Source organism: Phacochoerus africanus, chromosome 4, assembly GCF_016906955.1.
Source record: "Phacochoerus africanus isolate WHEZ1 chromosome 4, ROS_Pafr_v1, whole genome shotgun sequence".
Taxonomy (NCBI): Eukaryota; Metazoa; Chordata; class Mammalia; order Artiodactyla; family Suidae; genus Phacochoerus; species Phacochoerus africanus.
This window is the reverse complement of record NC_062547.1, coordinates 97711595-97734496: the sequence shown is the minus strand read 5'-3', so window position 1 is coordinate 97734496 and position 22902 is coordinate 97711595. Positions and strand designations below refer to the sequence as shown.

The 22902-nt window shown below is 38.8% G+C and overlaps 1 protein-coding gene across 1 annotated transcript in view; it reads right to left on the bottom strand.

Moving 5' to 3' along the window:
- Nucleotides 1–22902, bottom strand: part of POLR3G (RNA polymerase III subunit G) — a 40665-nt gene that overhangs the window by 14644 nt on the left and 3119 nt on the right. Inside the window, exons 2-5 of the mRNA XM_047778277.1 lie at nucleotides 15520–15669; nucleotides 11424–11553; nucleotides 5824–5880; nucleotides 3395–3445 (exon numbers count right to left, since the gene is read on the bottom strand). Coding sequence (XP_047634233.1) covers nucleotides 3395–3445; nucleotides 5824–5880; nucleotides 11424–11553; nucleotides 15520–15636 — 355 coding nt within the window. The 5' untranslated portion in view covers nucleotides 15637–15669. The remainder of the gene's footprint in view (nucleotides 1–3394; nucleotides 3446–5823; nucleotides 5881–11423; nucleotides 11554–15519; nucleotides 15670–22902) is intronic.

Here is a 22902-nt window from a genome sequence, read left to right as displayed (position 1 = left end):
TGAAAGAAAGAAATAAAACTTTCTTTGTTCACGGATGACATGTAGAAAATCTGAGAGAACTGGTTAAAAAACTCCTGGAACTAGTAAGTAGTTACAGTAGTTTTATAGGATATAAGGTTAATACACAAAATTCAATAGCTTTACTATATATGGAATGTTCACTTCAAATTCAAGTGTAATTTGAAATTTAAAACACAGTACTCTTTACATTAGCACCTCCCAAAATGAAATACTTAGATATAAACCTAATAAAATATGTACATAATTTATATGAGGAAAACTACAGAACTCTGATTAATTCAATCAAAGAACTAAATAAATGGACAGATAGTCGATGTTCATGGATAGGAAGACGTAATATCATCAAGATGTCATTTTTTTCCCAATTTCATTTACATGTTCAATGTAATCTCACTCGAAATCCTAGTAAATTATTTTGCAGGTATCAAAACTGACTCTAATGTTTATATGGAGAGGCAAATGACCCAGAGTAGCCAACACAATACTGAATAAAAATAACAAAGTTAGATGACTTGCACCACCTGACTTTAAAACACACTATAAAGCTATAGTAATCAAGACAATGTGTTATAGGTGAAAGAATAAAAATACAGATCAATGAAACAAAATAGCCCAGAAAAAAACCTCACATAAATACGGAAAAAAAGAGCAAAAGCAATACAATGGACAAAAGACAGTCCTTTTGACAAATGGTACTGAAACAATTGGACTTCCATGTGCAAAAAAAAAAAAAAAAAGAATTTACATAGATTTCTTTTTTTACACCTGTCACAAAAATTAACTGAAAATGGATCATGGACTTAAATGTAAAACACAAAACTATACAACTCCTAAAAGATAACAGAAAATTTAAATGACCTTGAGTTTGGTGATTACTTTTGAGATGCAAACCAAACATACATACAATCCATGCAAAAAAGAACTGATAAGCTGGACTACATTAAAATTAAAAACTCCTGCTCTGCAAAACAGTGTTGAGAGAATAAGACAGATATAGACCAGGAGAAAATATTTGCAAAAGACATATTTAATCAAGGACTGTGTGAAATAATAGAAAAAATATAAAGTGGTCTTGCCTCCTGGTTCCCAGCACAGAACTCCTAAAACCCTAATAACTTCTATGTGTTATGAGTATTTTTTTTTTTTTAATCTAGTAAGTGTCTAAATCCCTTGGAATTTACTGGGTGATTAAAGAACTTAGAACCGAGTGGTTTTTTGTTCTAGGGTAACTCATGGTAGGCTCCTAGGTAGCTTCAGGATGGGGCTATCAAGCCATGATTGGAACTTCTGGCCCCATCTCTCCTCCTTTAGAAAAGGGAAGAGGGACTGGGAACTGAGTTTGATTGATCATGTCTATATAATGAAGCCTCCATTAAAAATTCAGAGCATATGGTTCCAAGAGTTTCTGGGTTGGTGAACACATCCGCATACTGGAAGGTGGCACATCTCAATTCCACAGAGATAAAAGTTCCTGAACTGGGAAACTTCCACACTTCATGTATCTCTTCATCTGACTGCTCATCTGTATCCTTTATCATAACCTGTATTATAAAATAAGCTGGTCAAGGTAAGGAAACATTTTCGAGTTTTGTAATTGGCTCCAGCAAATCAAATCCAAAGTGTGTAGGGGGCAAGGTTGGGGGGTCATAGGAACCTCAGATTTGTAGCCAGCTCAGACAGAAGTTGTGGGTAAACTGGACACATACTATACTTTGGACGGTCATCTGTGGTAGGGAGTAGTCTCCTGGGATGAGCCCCTAACCTGTGAGGTATGTGCTAACTCCACTTAGTGTCAGAATTGAAACTAGGATATCCAGCTGGTGCTTCAGAGAATTGTCTGATATACAGGGAGAAAACTCACATCCATCATCAGAAATGCTGTGAATGTGATAGTAGTACAAAAGGAAAAGAGAAACACAGCACAAGTGTTTTTCCTGCTATTATCCAAAATATACAAAGAACTCTTAAAATTCAACAAGAACACATTAAAAAAATCAATTTCTCAGCATTCCCTGGCAGCCTGGTGATTAACGATTTGGTGCTACCATTCATTGCTGTAGCTGGGGTTTGATCTTGATCCCTTATCTGGGCATTTCTGCCTGCTGCAGGTGCAGCCAAAAAAATCCCTCCTAATTTCTTCAATGTCTCTCTCCCAACCTCATTGTAGTAAACTTGTATTCACTTTTAATCTGGAATTCAAGTGCATCTCCTCAAAGAACCCGTCCCTGACCTCCCCAAGAGGACAGTGTGTTTTGTTTAATGTTTTTACTCCATCTGACAGTAAGCTCTGTGAGGGCAAAAATGATTCCCATTCTGATCACCATCTTCTCCCTCTTAGCACAGTGTCTGGCAACAGTAGATGCTCAACAACTACTTATTCAGTGGAATTGTAGAAGAACAACACAACAGAAAGTTTCACTTTGGTATTTTATATATACCATAAAGTTCCACTCTACCAGTTCCCAAATATTACCAGTTCTGAATGTTTTATTAAAAACTTAAAATATATTGGGAGTTCCTATTGTGCCACAGTGGAAATGAAATCTGACTAGTATCCATGAGGAAGGGGGTTTGATCCTTGGCCTTGCTCAGTGGGTTAGGATCCGGCTTGTTGTGAGCTGTGGTGTAGGTCACAGATGTGGCTCGGATCCCATGTTGCTGTGGCTCTGGCATAGGCTGGCAGCTATAGCTCCGATGTGATCCCTAGCCTGGGAACTTCCATATGCCCCACCTGCGGCCCTAAAAAAAGACAAAAAACAAAAACAAAAACAAAAACCCTTAAAATATAGCCAATACATATTTAAAAATTTTCAAACATGCAAATGAGAACATCCACATAACTGAAAAGTCTTCTTAAGCATATACAAATCGTATAAAGAAAGGAAAAGCAACTAAATAAACAAAAACAAAACAAAAAAACAGACAACAAAAAGCTCTAACAGGGAGTTCCCGTTGTGGCGCAGTGGTTAACGAAACTGACTAGGAACCATGGGGTTGCAGGTTCGGTCCCTGCCCTTGTTCAGTGGGTTAACGATCCGGCGTTGCCGTGAGCTGTGGTGTAGGTTGCAGACGCGGCTTGGATCGCGAGTTGCTGTGGCTCTGGCGTAGGCCGGGGGCTACAGCTCCGATTGGACCCCTAGCCTGGCAACCTCCATATGCCACGGGAGCAGCCCAAGAAATAGCAACAACAACAACAACAACAACAACAACAACAACAACAACAAAAAAAGCTCTAACAAAATAAAATGTGGAACATATTTTAAGGAAAGGCATTCAGAACATAAGTGTAACTTTAGGTTGACAATTCCATATTAAACAGAAGTTAAGCAATAACCTTTTCCTACCTGGATTATTATTACATTAGTTAATGTACCTTTTTTGCATTTTTTTCTTGGCATCAACTCTCTGGGAAGTCTTCTCCAATCTGTATGTACAAAAGGAGAAATTTTCTCTAGGAATCATTGGCACTGGATATAATAATTTAAAAAACATGATGGCTGTTTATGCAATGAAAATAAAATTTCTTAATATTTGACTGTACTGCCTGGAAATAAAATTATAACACTGATATATTTTTAAGTTTATTAAAAGAGCTTTGAAATAGACAATTTTCACAATAGTCTTTTAATACCTATATTATATTTATATAATTAGTTTTAAAAACAGAAATTTTCATAACAAGAAAAATATAGAAAAATATTTATGGACATGAAAAATTATTTATGACAGATGATTAAATTAAAAAGCTTCTAAAAAATATGTACAGAATCCCATTTGAAAAAAATAAACCTAGGAGTTCCCGTCGTGGCAAAGTGGAAACAAATCTGACTAGGATCTAGGATCCATCAGTACGCAGGTTCGATCGCTGGCCTCACTCAGTGGGTTGCTGCAAGCTGAGGCATAGCTCACAGATGTGGCTCGGATTCTGTGTTTGCTGTGGCTGTGGTGCAGGCTGGAAGCTACAGCTCTGATTCGACCCCTAGGCTGGGAACCTCCTTATGTCGCTGGTGTGGACCTAAAAAAAAGATTTAGTAGTTCCCATGGTGGCTCAGTGGTTAACAAATCTGACTAGGAACCATGAGGTTGCGGGTTTGATCCCTGGTCATGCTCATTGGGTTAAGGATCTGGCATTGCCATGAGCTGTGGTGTAGGTCACAGACAGGGCTTGGATCTGGTGTTGCTGTGGCTATGGCTGTGGCCAGTGGCTACAGCTCAATCAGACCCCTAGCTTGGGAACCTCCAAATGCCATGGGAGTGGCTCTAGAAAAGGCAGAAAGACAAAAAAAAAAAAAAAGAGATTTCAGGTAATTCCTTGTAAGTGTTAAAACTACAAGTGCTTTTCTTAAGTGTTATTTAACTACTCTATATTTTGTAAGTTTTCTCTAGTTGAACACATGCAAAGTTTAACAATTCTAATAATTATCTGAAAATGTAACATAAAAATCTTAAAATTAAAAACACAAATAGCTATAGAAAAGTAAATTCCCTCCAATAAATGATTTTGCCTGCATTAGCTACACAATTCCTCTAATTTGTAACTTCCTTCACATTTTTAAGCAGAGTTAATCAGAAATATGAAGCAACATATAAATGGATTAGAAAATGCTATCTGCTAATAAAAAAACTCAGTGTCTTTTGTAGAAAACTATTTTATCTCTCAAGCTATTTTACTTGAACTCATAAATTTTGCTTTGAATATGTTTGTTTTTATAAATGATCCACAGATTATCATGAGATAGTATTTAAAGAGAATCACTTGAGACAAATGTTTATGAAGTAGAATAAATGTGAGACCTAAGAGTGTCTCCAGAGGGACACGCCTTAGCAATGATCAGCCGGGAAAGCAGTAGTGCCGGCAATGCCATTTATGCTTTTACATACAGCTTCTATAACATACCAAGGACAGTGTCAAAGCAAAGTGAGTTAAAATGAGGAGACCTGGGTTCTAATAGTCCTGTCCAAGTTGCCCTGACAGGTCACTTCATTTCCATAGCAACTGTTACTTTTCCACAAAATGAATCAACTGGATGAAATCTCTGCAGCCTCTTCTATACTGTCTGTATCCAAGGTAATTTTGTGAATGTTGAAGAAAAAACTCTCTTAGGTATAGTTCTGTTGAAAAGCCATCTTAACAACCAAAAGTAGTCTATGCCTGCTGGAAAGCCACAGCTTGGCTTAAAATATCCTTAAAACTAACTGTGTTTTCTCCTCAGAAGTTATAAAATCACTCAGGAGCAAATAAGTGAGTACTACTGGTATTAAAGGTTAAAATTATGATTGTGGCCAATGAAAGTCAAAGACTAAATGGATTGGCAAGCCCTATTTTATAAGGAAAAAAGTATTCTAAGAACTGCCACAAAAAACACTTCCTTGTTACAATGTAAAAATCTTTTCGCCTAAGTTTTCAAAAGATATATGTTACTAATTAATTACAGGAAAAGAATCAGACTCTGTTTCAAATGGTGAAAATAGAAAATTTGTCCTGGCAGTTCCTGGCATGGTTCAGCAGTAATGAACCTGACTAGTGTCCACAAGGATGCGTGTTCGATCTTTGGCCTCACTCAAGGGGTTAAGGATCCGGCATTGCCGTGATCTGTGGTGTGGGTCGCAGATATGGCTCGGATTCTGCATTGCTGTAGCTGTGGTACAGCCTGGCAGCTAAAAAAAAAAAAAAAAAAAAAAAAAAGACGAAAAGAAAAAAGGGAGGAAGGGAAGAAGGAAGAAAGAAAATTTGTCTTAAAAAATATGGGGCAGAGAGATAGCCCTTAAAGATTATTTTAACATTTTCAGTTTTATAATTACCTGGTATCCACTCTTCTTTGTCCACCTTCATATATCTTTTACTATATCTTTCAATATCTAGAAAAAAAGAAAAAAGTATTCACTAGAGAAATTGAGAATAAATCTGAATTGAAACCATTCCTTTAAAATAACTGAAACACCAGATAACACCTTTTATTTCACGTACAGGGAGTTTCCCACATTTGTACACAGTGTGTTCCTGGACACACAATGAATGGTTCAGTGAGTATGACATGTTCAAGGAAGTGCCAAGAAGCAGCTGGGTATGAATGGTTGGGGGTGAACAGAGACCCAAACCCTAATTATGGTTGTTAGAATCAGACCATCTGACTCATCTCTGAGAATATTCATAAAAGCCTAAAGCCAGGTTACCACATAACATAAGGGCACTGAATTGTATACTTGAAAAAGTAAATTTTAGATATGTGAATTTTATCTCAATAAAGCTGTTATTTGAAAAGGAAGAAAATTAATTAATGGGAACTTGAATAAGAAATTAAGCACAGTAAACTCAAATTTATATTCCATTACTTTCCTGGTTTTGAAGGTATATTTACCCCAAGTGGGAAACATCCTTTGAATGCAGCTAACTGCACATCAACCACGCATCGTGGGTTTGTCACATACAAAACCTGAATATAAGCTTTTCATAATCTTGATTCCAGATTTCAGATACATTTTTTTTTGTCTTTTTATCTTTTTGCCTTTTCTAGGGCCATTTCTGCGGCACAGGGGTCTAATCGGAGCTGTAGCCGCTGGCCTACACCACAGCCACAGCCACATCGGATCCTTAACCCGCTGAGCAAAGCCAGGGATCAAACCCTCAACCTCAAGCCTCCTATCGGATTTGTTAACCACTGAGCCACGACAGGAACTCCCAGATTTCAGATACATCTTTAAGAAATTCTAACCTATTACTTCTGGTTCTTCTTGCACTTGCACCACCCAAATGATTCTAAATTACAAACACATTTCTATCAATAGATTCTAGCTTATCATTACTACAAATTCTTTTTCTACTTGCATCATCAAAATGGAACACTTCAAAAAAATTTTTATGGCTCACACTTTTGTTGAAGAGAGGATGGCCCAGCTATCTTCTTTGGTCTATAATTGTAAACATTTTCATTATTAAATTTAAAATTACCAATTAACATGATAAAGCCAATAAATTCTTTCATTTCTGGAGTTCCTATTGTGGTGCAGCGAAAACGAATCCAACTAGGAACCATGAGGTTGCAGGTTCAATCCCGGGCCTTGCTCAGTGGGTTAGGAATCTGAGTGGCCGTGAGCTGTGGTGTAGCTGCAGACACGGCTCGGATCCTGCAGTGCTATGGCTGTGGCATAGGCTGGCAGCTGTAGCTCGGATTCAACCCCTAGTCTGGGAACCTCCATGCTGAGAATGTGGCCCTAAAAAAGCAAGAAAAAAAAATCTGCAGTGCTATGGCTGTGGCATAGGCTGGCAGCTGTAGCTCGGATTCAATCCCTAGTCTGGGAACCTCCATGCTGAGAATGTGGCCCTAAAAAAGCAAGAAAAAAAAATCTTTCAGAGTTCCCATTGTGGCTCAGCAGAAACGAATCTGACTAGTATCCGTGAGGACTCAGGTTCGATCCCTGGTCTCTCTCAGTGGGTTCAGGATCTGGCGTTGCTGTGAGCTGTGGTGTAGGTCAGAAACACGGCTCAGATCCCACTTTGCTGTGGCTGTGGTGTAGGCCAGCGGCTATAGCTCCGATTCGAGCCCTAGCCTGGGAACCTCAATATGCTGCAGGTGCGGCCGTAAAAAAAAAAAAAAAAAAAAAATTATTTCATTTCCACAGAATCAAACAGACTATCTTTGCCTTTGCTTTCAGCATTTGTCCAGTTACAAACAATATCAAATAAAATTTGGTGAATAAATACCATAAAAAAAGAAAAAAATATAGTCACATGTCATTTTAGCAAGTGAAATTTTCCCAGTTTGTATCGCAAGTATTATGTGATAAGGTCCGTTTCAAAGATTAACTGTATGAAAGTGTCCTATTTCCTTTTCATTCTTAGAGATGTACTGTTTACCCTACTGATTCATGAGTTTGAGAAATTTTACCTAGGACACTGGCATCTGAAGACTCTGAGACTTCACTTGTACACTCATTTTCACCAACATCATTGGCATTCAGGGAGCTACTATCTTTATCTTTTTGCATTCATCTTCTGATTCGTCTAGTAATTGTGAAACATCTTTCTGTCAAGTTTCTTCTTTTTTGTCATTATCAGTAGAAAATGAAAAGTTCTGAATTCTAAATTATATTCTACAAAAGCTAAAACAAAAACAAAACACCTACACAGACAAGAGTCTCTCCAGACTTTTATATCTTCTTAAAAATTAATGTAATACTTTGGGCAACACAATAGGAAAATTAAAGGATAATGTAATAGAAATGATTTATTTCAAAATGGCATGATCTTTCTATGTAATTTCACCATTCTTTCATTTTTTCTATTTTAGTCTTTATCTTACATTTTTTCAACATAGTAGGGAATAATTTTAAAAAATGATGAAATAATGTCTTTGTTAATAAAACAGAAAAAATATTTCAAGATGTAAGAAAAATAAGATCACTAAGATTCCAAACTATATTTTAGATTTATGAAAGACTCCAGTGGGCCAATATGGTAATGCTAAGATAAAATGAGTTTTCCTCTTGTTTTAAAGTAAATTCTCTTAGTTCTTTGGAAGATTTCTAAATAAGAACTATGAACATCAATCATTACATATAGTAAGAACCGCTCAAAAATAAATTCAAAAATTAAAATGAGATCTTATAGACCTTTATAGTATATTAAGAGTTAATACACCAAACTCCATTTTTTCAAAAATACTACCTCATGGTAATAATGCAGGTAAATGTATGATTTCCACTAAGCTTTAGAAGTGCTGAAAATGGCTTACAGAACCATCACCATTGTCCCTCCTGTTTCTAACTACGAGGACCCCAGTGGTTCAGGAACCTGAGCTGGGAACCAGTGCACCAGATGCTCTCTGTGTACCTTTGCAGCTAAAATCCATTAAGAAAATAATATTCATTGATGTTTTTTCTTTATTATAAAAATAACAAATTTTACTGTAGAGAAAATACCAACCACTGCTGTAATTCTACTTGAAAACACTACAAACAAACCTTGAAGACATCACAACAGGAAATACGTTTATTTTGTGCCCTCAGTTCTTTGCAACACATCTTAATGCCCTGAGGAACCAGCCACCAAGTTATCAGGACAAGACCTCTTCCCACCATACTGTCTAAGTCTCTAGGGATTTAGTTCTTTACATCAGTGTATACTTAACAGTATATATTATATTAACCTGTATTCATACATATATAGATACTGTATTTTTCTTTAAAATCTTTATTTTCAATCATAAATAGAATGTGTTTCCATTTGGAAAGAGAGGTAAACATGAGTATATTCAAAGAGAATTTATTTGTCTCAATTTGGAAAAGTCTATGCAAGTTTTCCTCTGAAGGAGACAGTAGCAAAAGATTCCTTTATTTATTTATTTATTTATTTTGCTTTTTAGGGCCACACTAACAGCATATGGAAGTTTCCAAGCTGGGGGTCAAATTGGAGCTATGGCTGCCAGCCTACACCACAGCCACAGCAATGCGGGATCTGAACTGTGTCTGTGACCTACACCACAGCTCATGGCAACCCTGGATCCTTAACCCACTGAGTGAGGCCAGGGATCAAACCTGCATCCTCATGGATACTAGTCAGGTTCGTTAACTGCTAAGCCACAAAGGGACTCCCAAAAGATACCTTATATTTTTAAATATTTTATTATGCAGTTACCAAAGATAGAGAGCCTCTTGATCCAGGTATAAACCAGCTATTCCCAGAAACAAGCAACAAAATTATGTTCTAAATGTTCCAATCTGAAAGACTCAACATAAATGCTTTCATGGTATGATACACTTTCAAATGAGACATGAGCTTTAATAATAACCACATTTAGTTAAGTAAATACATCCCATAGTCTAGAGAAGAGACTAACTTTTAGAAGACTAAAGTATATTCTACATTATTATTTTTTCCAGTAATAGTGATTATTTAGTTCACTTATCATTAGTTAAAGCTTTAATTTCATTTTCAAACTCGAATAGATAAAAGCATAGAACATAATCTTAAAAGTAAAAAAATTCCGTACTTTTGAGGTTAAAATATCTAACCATTTATTATATAACTTTAAGCAGCTATGTTTTGAAAAATTAAATGAACTTGTCTAAAATGCTTCTTAGAATTATAAACACAGGTAATATTACTATATAAGACTTCCTTTTTGATTGTTATCCAATTCTAAGCCTTTTAGAGAGAGGGAAAATGGTATGCATTTTTAATAGTAATGGAATGAGATGATACGATATGAATTTCTCATGTTTTAATGATGTTGTTTTGAGAGCTCAAGGATGATATCGACCTCTCTAATTTCAACATTCAAGGACAGGAACTGAAAATCAATACTCAACCGTGCTAAGTACTCAGGAATGGGTTCCTTTCCTCTAAGACTACTTCCCACTTCTAGTGAGACTGCTAAGCCTTCTCCAACGGCAATTTTTCCTCTCTGTCCTTGGTATAACCAATTAATACATATTTTGTATTTTACATCACATATATGAATGGTAAGCCAAAATATGGTCAAGGCTTTTAAAATTTTTAACAAAAATTTAATCAGAGACCCACTTAAAAAGTGATGTACAAGGGCAGTAATCGCAGTATTACATATGAGCAAAAAACTAGAAACCATCTTAAATCTAATAGTAGGGAACTAGTTACAATTAACATTATATCCACATAATGGAATACCACATAGCCATTAAAAATCATGTTTTCCAAGACACTAGGAATGTCTTCCTAGTGTTATTATTATTATTAAATGCTAATAATATGCTATTGAGTGAAAAAGGAAAATACAAAGCAATGTGAATCCAATTTTGTAAAAGGAACATACATACAGAAGAAAAATCTAGAATATATAATAATACATTAATAAGTTGTTCTCTAGACATAAGGAGTATAGATAATTTTTACTTTCTTTTGAGTTCCCGTCATGGCTCAGCAGAAAAGATTCTGACTAGTATCCATGAGGACACACGTTCAATCCCTGGCCCTTCTCAGTGGGTCAGGAATCTGGGGTTGTCGTGAGCTGTGGTAAAGGTCACAGACATGGCTCAGATCCCGCTTTGCTGTGGATGTTGCTGTGGCTGTGGCAAAGGCCGGCGGCTACAGCTCCAATTCGACCCCTAGCCTGGGAACCTCCATATGTCGTGGGTGTGGCCCTAAAAAGACAAAAAAAAATTTTTTTTTACTTTCTTAGTATTTTTGTTTTTCATAAATTTCACTGAACACATAAAACATCTATTGTGAAAGGTAATTTTAAAAATAAAATATCAAGAAGTTTAAAAAATATTTTCTGTTAAATCAACATAAATATGCTTTCTCAATGTAGTTGATAACTTCTGACTGAATCAAATCAATCAGCATTAAACACCATACATCTTATGCTGAAACTCTGTTTCATCTGCAGACAGTGAACCACATAATCAAAGAGTTCAATACACACCTTGTTTTTCTTCAGGTGTTTCTACAAAATAAGGCATTCTTTTCATTGTTTCTCTCAACTCCTGTTTTAAGGCCAGTACATAATCTTCACCCTCTCCTGTTTTCAGTGGCACTGGTTTATAATCTGTATCCTGTTTAAATGAAGAGGCAAATTTTAAAAATTAATTATTTTAATATCTCTTTTGTCTATATTTTAAAAAGTCAGTTTTATTGAAAAATCACATTTTACAGGTAGTAAGTTCTTCAGCCAACCTAAAAGATTTTGAGCTTTTATAATCTATAATCTATTTAATTTTGTAATCTTTTCACCCATTTCCTACTTTCTGCTTATTTTAGAAGTAGGAAAGCTACTTAGTTTTCTATCTCCCCTAGTTTTCTTCCTGATCACACCAATAACCATTCTGTTATATAGTCTTTTGACTGTGTTTCTATATTTAAAAATCAAGGCACCCAAATAAGAGCAACTGCTGTAGAGTCCTATTAATCTCAATCAGTAGTGGTGCTGCTGGGAGAAGCAATAGCATTTAAAAAAAAAAAAAGAAAGAAAGAAATAGTAGCAGATACCATTTAACTAGTGGTTACTACAACCTGGATATACTTAATATTCAAAATTCATGTTCTCATGTAAAGTATCATCAATATTTCCCCTTTTACAGTAAGAAAAATGAGAACTGAATAATCCATAAGCTCACATAACACATAAATGGCAAAGGAGAAATTTGAATCTGTATCTTCAATTTTAAAAAATTACATTCATGCACGCATATGTATACATGTATGTATATATACTCATAATATACATTCATAAAAAAATGGGTCTTCAGGGTACATAATGAAAACATTTCTGGTTTTAAAAGCTAAGTGTAGGGTACATTTAAAAATTTCACTCTGAATTTATTCATTCATTCTACAACTATTTACTGAGTTCCTACTATAAGCCACACATGGCTGGACAACAGGAGACAGCACGATGAACTCCTCAAAGTTCTTGCCTGCATGAAATTTACATTCTAGGGAAGAAAAACACAGTAAGAAGTAAACAAATGAGGTCATACATAACTTCAGATAGTGCTAAGTGGCATAAAAGGACTGAAGCCAGGATGAGGAAAGAGCGACTGACAGAGTACATGGAAGAGGCTGGTCTAGGCAGAGTAAGCACCCATCCTCTTGGGGAAGTCATGCTCGAACAGAGATTTGGATAAAATTAAGAAATGCGAAACCAATGGTTCCAGCCAGGGAAACCAGCAGAGGAAAATGCCTAAGGGGACAAAGAGACTAGGATGGCTAAGGAGAGAAGGACAGTGGTAGGAAAAGGGTCAGAGAAAAATCAGAAAGGCCACATCAGATAAAGCCCTTTAAGCCAGTAATAAGGAATTTCAATTTTACTCCATATATAAAATGACAATATGCACCAATATTCCCAGGCTTTAGAAGTAATCTCCCACATGAAAAGGAACTTATTTTAAAAGAAGTCAGTGTAAACTGACATTATGTCTATACCTGAGGTATTTATCTTTGTTTTTAGGCTGTACTGAATATCAAAAAGGCAAAATATCAAGAGCAAAAAGTATACACTCCCTATGTGAAACATCTAGATCCCTAATATGTTTGTCCAGGGTCCTCTACTTACATAAATCTTTCAATAAAGGATGTTTCCTTTTGAAAGAGGGAAAAGATTCTTGGAGGGAGTACTGGGTTATTTATGATTTTTTTCATATTTTATACTATAGCAAATATGCATCTAATAAGGTAAGCTTACTTTTTTTTTTTTTTTGCTGAGCCTATGGTATGTGGAAGTTCCCAAACCAGGGATCAAATTCACACCACAGCAGTGACCCAAACTGCTACAGTGACAATACCAGATCCTTAACCCATTGCATCACAAGGGAACTCCCTCTAAGCTTACATTTTAAACTAAAGTGAAAGCACTAGATTAAAAATGCCAATTAAGTATGCAGTATACTCATTACTAAATGTAATAGAAGTGCTTATGTTTTGAGAAACAGTAATAAAATTCAAACTGACTTTAATAAAATAAGGAAGAAAAAAAAAAGTTCAGTGGGGAAAAAAGGCCAAGTGGTATACTAGGAAACAAAGTTAAATTTATGGATACAAGATGAGAAGAAAAATCATTAAATGAAGGTCAGACAAAATGGGAAGTAAGGACCACTGTAAGATCTAACTGTATTTTTTAAAATATTCTGACATTGGAATGTATCATTAATAGCACTAGAAGATATAAGAATTGAGAAACAAATTCTTTCTTAATTCACAAAATACTGAATATATTCAGGGAAAGGTATATATAGGTTTTTGAATTTTTTTTTGTCTTTGCCTTTTCTAGGGCCTCTCCTGCGGCATATGGAGGTTCCCAGGCTAGGGGTCTAATCGGAGCTGTAGCCGCCAGCCTATGCCAGAGCCACAGCAATGCGGGATCTGAGCCGCGTCTGCGACCTACACCACAGCTCACGGCCAACGCTGGATCATGAACCCACTAAGCAAGGCAAGGGATCAAACCCACAACCTCATGGTTCCTAGTCGGATTCGTTAACCACTGAGCCACGATGGGAACTCCAGTTTTTTGTATTTTAAGAAAGCATGCTGATAATTAGAAGCGGTTCAGTAGACTTGTGGCTGCCAAGAGGGAGGGGGCTGGGAGAAGGATGGAGTGGAAGATGGGTGGTAGCAAATGTAAACTATTATACATGGAGGGGATAAACAACAAGATCCTGCTATAGAGCACAGAGAACTACATTCAATGTCCTATGATAAAGCATAATAGAAAAGGGTATTTTCTAAAAAAGAGTGCATATATGTATAGCTGAATCACTCTGCTGTACAGCAGAATATACTGTAAATCAACTATACTTCAATTTAAAAAAATTAAATGCGGAGTTCCCGTCGTGGCGCAGTGGTTAACGAATCCGACTAGGAACCATGAGGTTTCGGGTTCGATCCCTGCCCTTGCTCAGTGGGTTAATGATCCGGCGTTGCCGTGAGCTGTGGTGTAGGTTGCAGACGCGGCTCGGATCCCGCGTTGCTGTGGCTCTGGCGTAGGCCGGTGGCTACAGCTCCGATTGGACCCCTAGCCTGGGAATCTCCATATGCCGCGGGAGCGGCCCAAGAAATAGCAAAAAGACCAAAAAAAAAAAAAAATTAAAAATTAAAAAAAAATAAAAATAAAAAAATTAAATGCAATAAATAAAGGAGTTCCCTGGTGGCTTAATGGGTTAAGGATTCGGCACTGTCACTGCCATGGCTCAGTTGTTGTTATGGTGTGGGATCCATCCCTGGCCTGGGCATGCTTAAAAAAAAAAAAAAAAAGGAAGAAAGAAAGAAAAAGGAAAGGTTCAGAAAACAGTGAATACGTTCAAAGGTAAGTGAAACATATCTTTTTTTTTTTTGTCTTTTGTTGTTGTTATTGTTGTTGTTGCTATTTCTTGGGCCGCTCCCGCTCCCACGGCATATGGAGGTTCCCAGGATAGGGGTCGAATCCGACCTGTAGCCACCGGCCTACGCCAGAGCCACAGCAACGTGGGATCCGAGCCGCGTCTGCAACCTACACCACAGCTCACGGCAACGCCAGATCGTTAACCCCCTGAGCAAGGGCAGGGACCGAACCCGCAACCTCATGGTTCCTAGTCGGATTCGTTAACCACTGCACCACGACCGGAACTCCAAATTTTTTTTTTTGTCTTTTTGCTATTTCTTGGGCCGCTCCCGCGGCATATGGAGGTTCCCAGGCTAGGGGTCCAATCGGAGCTGTGGCCACTGGCCTACACCAGAGCCACTGCAACGCGGGATCCGAGCCGCGTCTGCAACCTACACCACAGCTCACGGCAACGCTGGATCGTTAACCCACTGAGCAAGGGCAGGGACGGAACCTCAACCTCATGGTTCCTAGTCGGATTCGTTAACCACTGCGCCATGACGGGAACTCCGAAACATATCTTCCTTTACTCTCTTACATTCTCTTCTTTTCCTTGTAAGAGGGTAAGAAGATAACATAACGATATACATTCAAGTCCTATATACAATTTAAATTTTGTCTGAAACATGAAAAAACATTCTGAGAATTTCGCTGTTAATGTACTTACAGGAAATAGTGGAGGTGGTTTCAATACAACATCGGGTAACTTTTCACCTCTGCTAAATCCAACTGCCTCGATGTTAAACGTATAAGCAGCACGTCCTCTTCCTTTATTCCCAGCCATTGGAAATTGTTATACCAGAAAAGTGGGCAAATTCTGGAAGACATTATCAATGATTAAGATTTGATGGATCACATGAAAAATGAAACCAACATCTTAAAACAAAATACCCTTCACTCCTTAAACAGCATGGCCCATTTGAAACACTTCTGGAAAGCACACCTTGTAAAGGCATAAATATGTGATATGCTGATCCCTGATCCTGTCACATCTAGTCATGTTTGGTAGGTAAGATGATGATGCACTCAACTACTTCACCTACACCCTGGGTGGAGGGCTGACCCTGGGTCTCCTTTGCGATGCTGCCCCAACCACACAGTACAGCTGGTGCAATTCTCTCCACCTCTCTGTGGCATGGCAACAAGATCTAAGATGCATTAAAAACAAACAAAAAAAAAATTGAATGGTTGGGCTGATGAAGAGAAGACACCTTCCTTTTTTAATCAACTTGAAGACTATTAGCAGCCATACATACTTTCAATTTTTAATGATTTATTTACCCTAAATTTTGAGTATTAGAAAGAATCTTTAAGATCTAGTCTAATGTCCTCCTTTTAGAAATGGGAATGGGCTCAGTAAGACTTTGAAGAGGTCAGAGCTTCCGTCGTGGCTCAGTGGTTAATGAATCTGACTAGTATCCATAAGGATGCCTTGCTCAGTGGGTTAAGGATCTGGTGTTGCCATAAGCTGTGCTGTAGGTCGTAGATGTGGCTCGGATATGGCACCACCGTGGCTGTGGTGTAGGAGCCTCCATATGCCCCGGGTGTGGACCTAAAAAGACAACAACAAAAAAAGACCTTGAAGGTCTGTCCAAGCAAAAAAAGAAGTTTTCAAGTTCAGAGAAAAACAGCTGAAATAGTTAAGTTAAAGGTGAGATAAATTTGTACTCTTTAACTTTAGAGATAATAATGATGTCACTCTCCTGCACTGAATTTCTGAATTGTCTGAAACATGATTATTACACCCTACACTTGACACCTGAACAACATGGGGATAGGGCACATGCATCCAGACACCATGTCTTATGTATGCAGTTAAAAATCTGTGTATAATTTTACAGTCAGCCCTTTGATTCTTCATTCTTGGATTCAACCAACTTCAGACTGTATAGTCTTAGTATTATTGAAAAAAAAGTTAACATACAAGTAGACCTATGCAGCTCAAACTCATACTGTTCAAGAGTCAACTGTAACATTACAGTGAGCATGGGATTTCTACACTAGGGCTCTTTCACTACTACTCTGCACTGGACTGTAGTGAAGATTAAAAGTAATAATATGCCCCTCACACCACTGTAAGGTTCCCTCCCTTTTCTCTCTAACCATTTATTTGTTGACAAAACAAGGTCATTGTCCTTTACAATGCTTCTCCAACTTTAACACACATGCAAATTACCTAAGAATCTCCTTAAAAGGCAGAATCTGAACCAGGTGGCCAAGGGTGGAGCCTGATAATCTGCATTTCTAACAAGCTCTCTGAATATATCAATGTTTGGAGACCACACTTTGAGTATAGGAAGCATGTGCAATTTTCTATATTCTGGATTTGAGTAACCACATACATAAGACATGGTATCTGGATGCACATGAAGTCTCTCTCAGCAATGTTCTCTGGTCAGTGAGTTCAGGTGCTGTCAGTCTTTTTCATCCAGTATGAAGTTCCTATCAGTTTTCACCTAATGGTTTTAAAATTGTAGCCATTGGAGTTCCCATCATGGTGCAGTGGTTAACGAATCCGACTAGGAACCATGAGGTTGCGGGTTCGATCCCTGGCCTTGCTCAGTGGGTTCACGATCCAGCGTTGCCGTGAGCTGTGGTGTAGGTTGCAGACGCCGCTCGGATCCTGTGTTGCTGTGGCTCTGGTATAGGCCGGTGGCTACAGCTCCAATTAGACTCCGAGCCTGGGAACTCCACATGCTGTGGGAGTGGCCCTAGAAAAGGCAAAAAAAAGACAAAAAAATAAAATAAAATAAAATTGTAGCCATTGATGATCATAGCCTAGATTCACTATTCCATTATGGATTGTAATGTGGTGATATACAAATTTTATCATTCTTTCTTTATGACCTGGAACCCCTCACCCACTATTTTGTTACTATGAAACACAATTCATACAGAAAAGAGTGGGAAAATATCCAAATGGCCTCATTTCAATTGCTAAGTCACTAACGCATACATGCTGAGCCTACAGAAAGCACGTCTCCCAAGCATGAAAATTGCTGAGCAGAAAAGCTCACACTTTCACTCAAAGGAAAGAACTGCAGAAGCTCAGTAGGCATGGCTGAGACCATTGGGCTAAATTCCAGTGCAGGATTTGCCACTAGTTAAAGATTAAGGACAACTGTAGATAACATTTTCCAAACTTTGCTGCTCATGAGAATTCCCTAGAGGACCTGCTAAACATAAGGAATTCCAAATGATCTTAAAGTCCTCAAACTTCAACAGAAACTCTGGAAGTGAACCCTTGGAAGAAGTTTTGAAAACTCACCCTAAAAAAGACAGCATATCAGCTTCCATTGCTTGACAGAATATCCCTTGAGAAACATCAAACTCTGCTGACACTAAACTTCCATATTTATCAAGAAACCTTTGGGTGTATAAACTGATTATCATTAGTGAATGCACTACCCTAGCTCTTCAGACACTCTTAATAATTACATGGGGAATTCCTGTCATGGCACAGCAGAAATGAATCTGTCTAGGAACTGGAAGGTTTGATCCCGGGCCTTGCTCAGTGGGTCAAGGATCCGGCATTGCCGTGAGCTGTGGTGTGGGTTGCAGACTCGGCTTGGATCCTGCATTGCTGTGGCTCTGTAGCTCCGATTCGACCCCTAGCCTGGGAACCTCCACATGCCAAAGGTGCAGCTCTAAAAAAAGCAAAAAATAAAAATAAAAAAACCCCACATTACATGCCTTTCTGGTCTGCAAGTCTATTTCTTTTCAGCTTCGTTATCCTGAGTCAATTCTCCTGTACCTGAAGAAGCTGCTAAATTCTTTTTCTTCTCTTGCAGAGAAGGAGTCCTGGGACTCTAGTAACTGTCTCATGGTAAAAGCAACTCACAGTGTGCTCTAAGCTTTGCTGTTTGAAATCCTTTAAGTTGACTCAACCATTACTTTGGTCCTTTTTCACCCTGCTCAACTTATTGAATGAATAGTTTTTAAACCAGCTTTCTCCATTTCCACATGATCCAAATCTTCCTCTACTTCATGTAAGCCAACTTCATCCAACTAATATTGGGCATTCCAGACACAGTGGTAGGAATGAAAGCCCAAAATAAAACTAGGTCCCTGCCCTCGGGGCTTATATTTCAGTGGATGAAGGAACACAAATGAGTAAACAAGTATGTAACATTATGTGCTCCAATTCTGGGTTGAACTATGCCCTCCCCCCAAAAAATATGTTTTAAGTTCTAATCCCTGGTACCTGTGAATGTGACCTTTCATATTTGGAAATAAAGTCTTTGAGAATGTAACTGAATTAAGATGAGATCATATTACATAGGGGTGATGACTGGTATCCTTACAAAATTTGGACAGAGAGAGACACACACAGGGAAAACACCATGGAAAGATGGAGGCACAGACTGGAGTGGTGTAGGAGCAACCCAGAAATGACAAGGAGTGCCAGGAATCACCAGAAGCTGGAAGATCAGCATGGAACTGATGGGAGCCTCCAGAAGGAACAAACGCTGCTGCTATCTTGACTTCAGACTTCAGGCCTCTAGAACTGGAAGGGAAGAAATTTCTGTTGTGCTAAGGCACTCAATTTGTGGTGCTATGCTATGGCAGCCCTAGGAAATCAATACAGCTCTGAAGAAAAATAAATCATGGTAAGTGGGTAGAGAATAACAAAGATGTATGGTAGTGGCTTTTTCACACAAGGGAAGTCTTTCTGGGGAGGATAGATCTGAACAGTGTGCTGCAGAAGGGCTGTGAGCTACAAGACAGAAGAATGAGGTGAAGGTAGCTTCAGACAGAAGGAAGGACAAGGCAGAGAAGGAAGCCACAAGCTGGATGTGTCTGAGGAACAAGGAGCCCCCGTAGTTGGTAAGGAGCAAGGAAAGGCTGGTTAAGACCAGATCATGTGTAGTTCTGTGTGAGCTGTAGTGAAGGCTTTGGCTTTTATTCACTTGTGATGGGAACTCTACTCAGGCAAAAGCTGAAGGGTGAGGTCCCTAATGGTTCTCAATGGTCAAGTCCACAAGCCTTTTTCCCTTGGTCATGCTCTTGGACTTCCAAAGGACACCGCTCACTATTGCCTCCTTTCTTTTGCAAATGTCTTGTCTTCAGGCTTCAATAAAATTCCAGAGTCTTCTATCCCATGACCATTTTTGTCTGCTTCTCTTGTTAAACCTCCTAAATATAGATTTTTTTTTTTTTTTGGTCTTTTTAGGATTGCACCCATGATATATGGATGTTCCCAGACTAGGGGGTCCAATAGAAGCTGTAGCCACTGGCCTATGCCACAGCCACACCACAGCCGTGCCATATCCAAGCTGCGTCTGTGACCTACACCACAGCTTATGGCAATGTCGGATTCTTAACCCACTGAGCAAAGCCAAGGATCGAACCCTCGTCTTCATGGATACTAGTTGGGTTCATTAACCACTGAGCCACGACAGGAACTCTGACCTCTTCAAAGTCTTATTGAGCCTAGTCCCATTTCTAAAAGGAGGACAGTAGACTAGATCTCAAAGATTCTTTCTCACAGTCAAAATTTAGGGTAAATAAATCATTAAAAATTGAAAGTATGTATGGCTGCTAATAGTCTTCAAGTGATTAAAAAAGCAAGGTCCCTCTTTTGCTAAAAAGCAAAAAAAAAAAAAAAGGGATCCAACCTGCATCCTCATGGATACTATCTGGGTTCGTTAACCACCGAGCTAGGACGGGAACTCCTGCATTTCTTAAGGTTCAATCTTTGGTTGTGCCTTTTTTTTGTTTTTTTGGTTTTTTGTTTTTGGTCTTTTTGCCATTTCTAGGGCCACTCCCGCAGCATATGGAGGTTCCCAGGCTAGGGGGTCTAATTGGAGCTGTAGCCGCTGGCCTATGCCAGAGCCACAGCAACGAGGGATCCGAGCCACGTCTGCAACCTACACCACAGCTCACAGCAACACCAGATCCTTAACCCACTGAGCAAGGCTAGGGATTGAACCCGAAACCTCATAGTGCCTAGTCGGACTCGTTAACCACTGAGCCATGACAGGAACTCCGGTTGTGCTCTTTTTTTATCTTTGGAAAAAGCACTTGGTCTCAGGGTTTGATGATCTCTCCCACACCATTACCTCTAGCAATGATAGTTATCTGTCCTGAGTTTTAGTCCATTTTCTTACTACCAAAAGAATATTTGGACAGTACCGTAAACTTAAAATACGGAGATCATCTTCTCTCTATACTAACTAGCTTGCCTTTCATGTATAATGTCCCTATTTCTATCCATGGTATGTTATTTTCCCAGTGACCAATATTTGAAGATTTGGAGTGAGTCAGTATTGATTCCTCATTCTGTTCCACACCTCCTAAGAAATCAATCATCTAATTGTTCCTTCAAAACGTCCCTTCCTTTCTGGAGTTCCCGTCGTGGCGCAGTGGTTAACGAATCTGACTAGGAACTGTGAGGTTGCGGGTTCGGTCCCTGCCTTTGCTCAGTGGATCTGGCGTTGCCTTGAGCTGTGGTGCAGGGCGCAGAGGCGGCTTGGATCTGGTGTTGCTGTGGCTCTGGCGAAGGCTGGCAGCTACAGCTCCGATTGGACCCCTAGCCTGGGAACCCCCATATGCCGCTGGAGCGGCCCTAGAAAAGACAAAAAAAAAAAAAAGTCTCTTCCTTTCCATTTTTTCTACCATAATCCAGTTCAGCTCTTTTCTACTTCACTTTTTTTTGTTTTGTAGGGCCGCACTTGCAGCATATGGAGGTTCCCAGGCTAGGGGTCAAATCGGAGCTGAAGCTGCCGGCCTACGCAGGAGCCACAGCAACGCGGGATCTGAGCCGTGTCTGCTACCTGCACCACAACTCACCGTAACGCTGGGTCCTTGACCCACTGAGCAATGCCAGGGATCAAACCCGCAACTTATGGTTCCTAGTCGGATTTGTTAACCACTGAACCACGATGGGTACTCTCTCTCTACTTCACTTTTGACTAGCTGCAAATTTTGTGGTATCTCCTGTTCTTCCTATTTAATTTATTCTCTCACATTATTCATCCTAAAGCATCATTCTGATTATGCTTCTCTTGTCATTTTCCCTCTTGGCTAGAGATTAAATCCCAACTCCGTAGCCAGGTATTCAGAGCCCTTTTAAAATGGCTGCACTGATCCTCCTGACTCACTTGCCTGTAATCATGTCTTAACTACCATTTGCTCCAATAGAAACCTCTTCTTCTCTATCTGACTGCATCCATTTTCACATTAAGATCCAGCTTAAGTCCCTCAACATTCACAACTGTCATTTCATTCCACCTTGCTCCTGGAAAGATCCTCCTGTTAAATTAAATGGATTTTTAAAAATTGAGGTGATACATATTGTTCCACTCTTCAATTCTGGAAGAAATACAGACAATGCCTCTTTTGGGAAATGGGCCTTTTCCAAAGAGAAGGAGTTTCAATTCCATTTTTGTTTATTTGTTTGTTTCTTCCACTGTATTAACAGCAGAGATTTCATATACCTACTACCTAGAAGAGTGCTCTCTATACAGCAACAGCTCTATAATCAATGTTAAGCTTTCCTTATTTGTTTACTTATGTGATTTGATGAGCAAATCTACCTACAGAAATACAATTCAGTCTGCTCACTTATTAAGGTTTTTGGTTTTTAACTTCTAGAATAAGTTTGGGACCCAGCTGTACACTAGAATCATCAGGAGAGTTAAAATAAACCAACCAACCAACAAACAAAAAGCTCTCAAGCATCACGCTGGAACAACGCATTCACCTCAGAATCTCTGAAGATAGGATTTAGGCAATAGGACCTTTTTTTTTTTTTTTTTGTCTTTTTAGGGCCACATCCGCAGCATATGGAGGTTCTCAGGCTAGGGGTCAAATCAGAGCTACAGCTGCCCACCTACGCCAGATCCATAGCATCTTGAGATTGGAGCTGTGACTGAGACCTACACCACAGTTCACTGGCAACGGCAGATCCTTTACCCACTGATCGAGGCCAGGGATCGAACCTGCATCCTCATGGATACCAGTGGGGTTCATTAATGCTGAGCCACGACAGGAACTCCCTAGCACTTTTTAAAGCATCCCAGGAGATTACGTGTAACCTAAGTTAAGA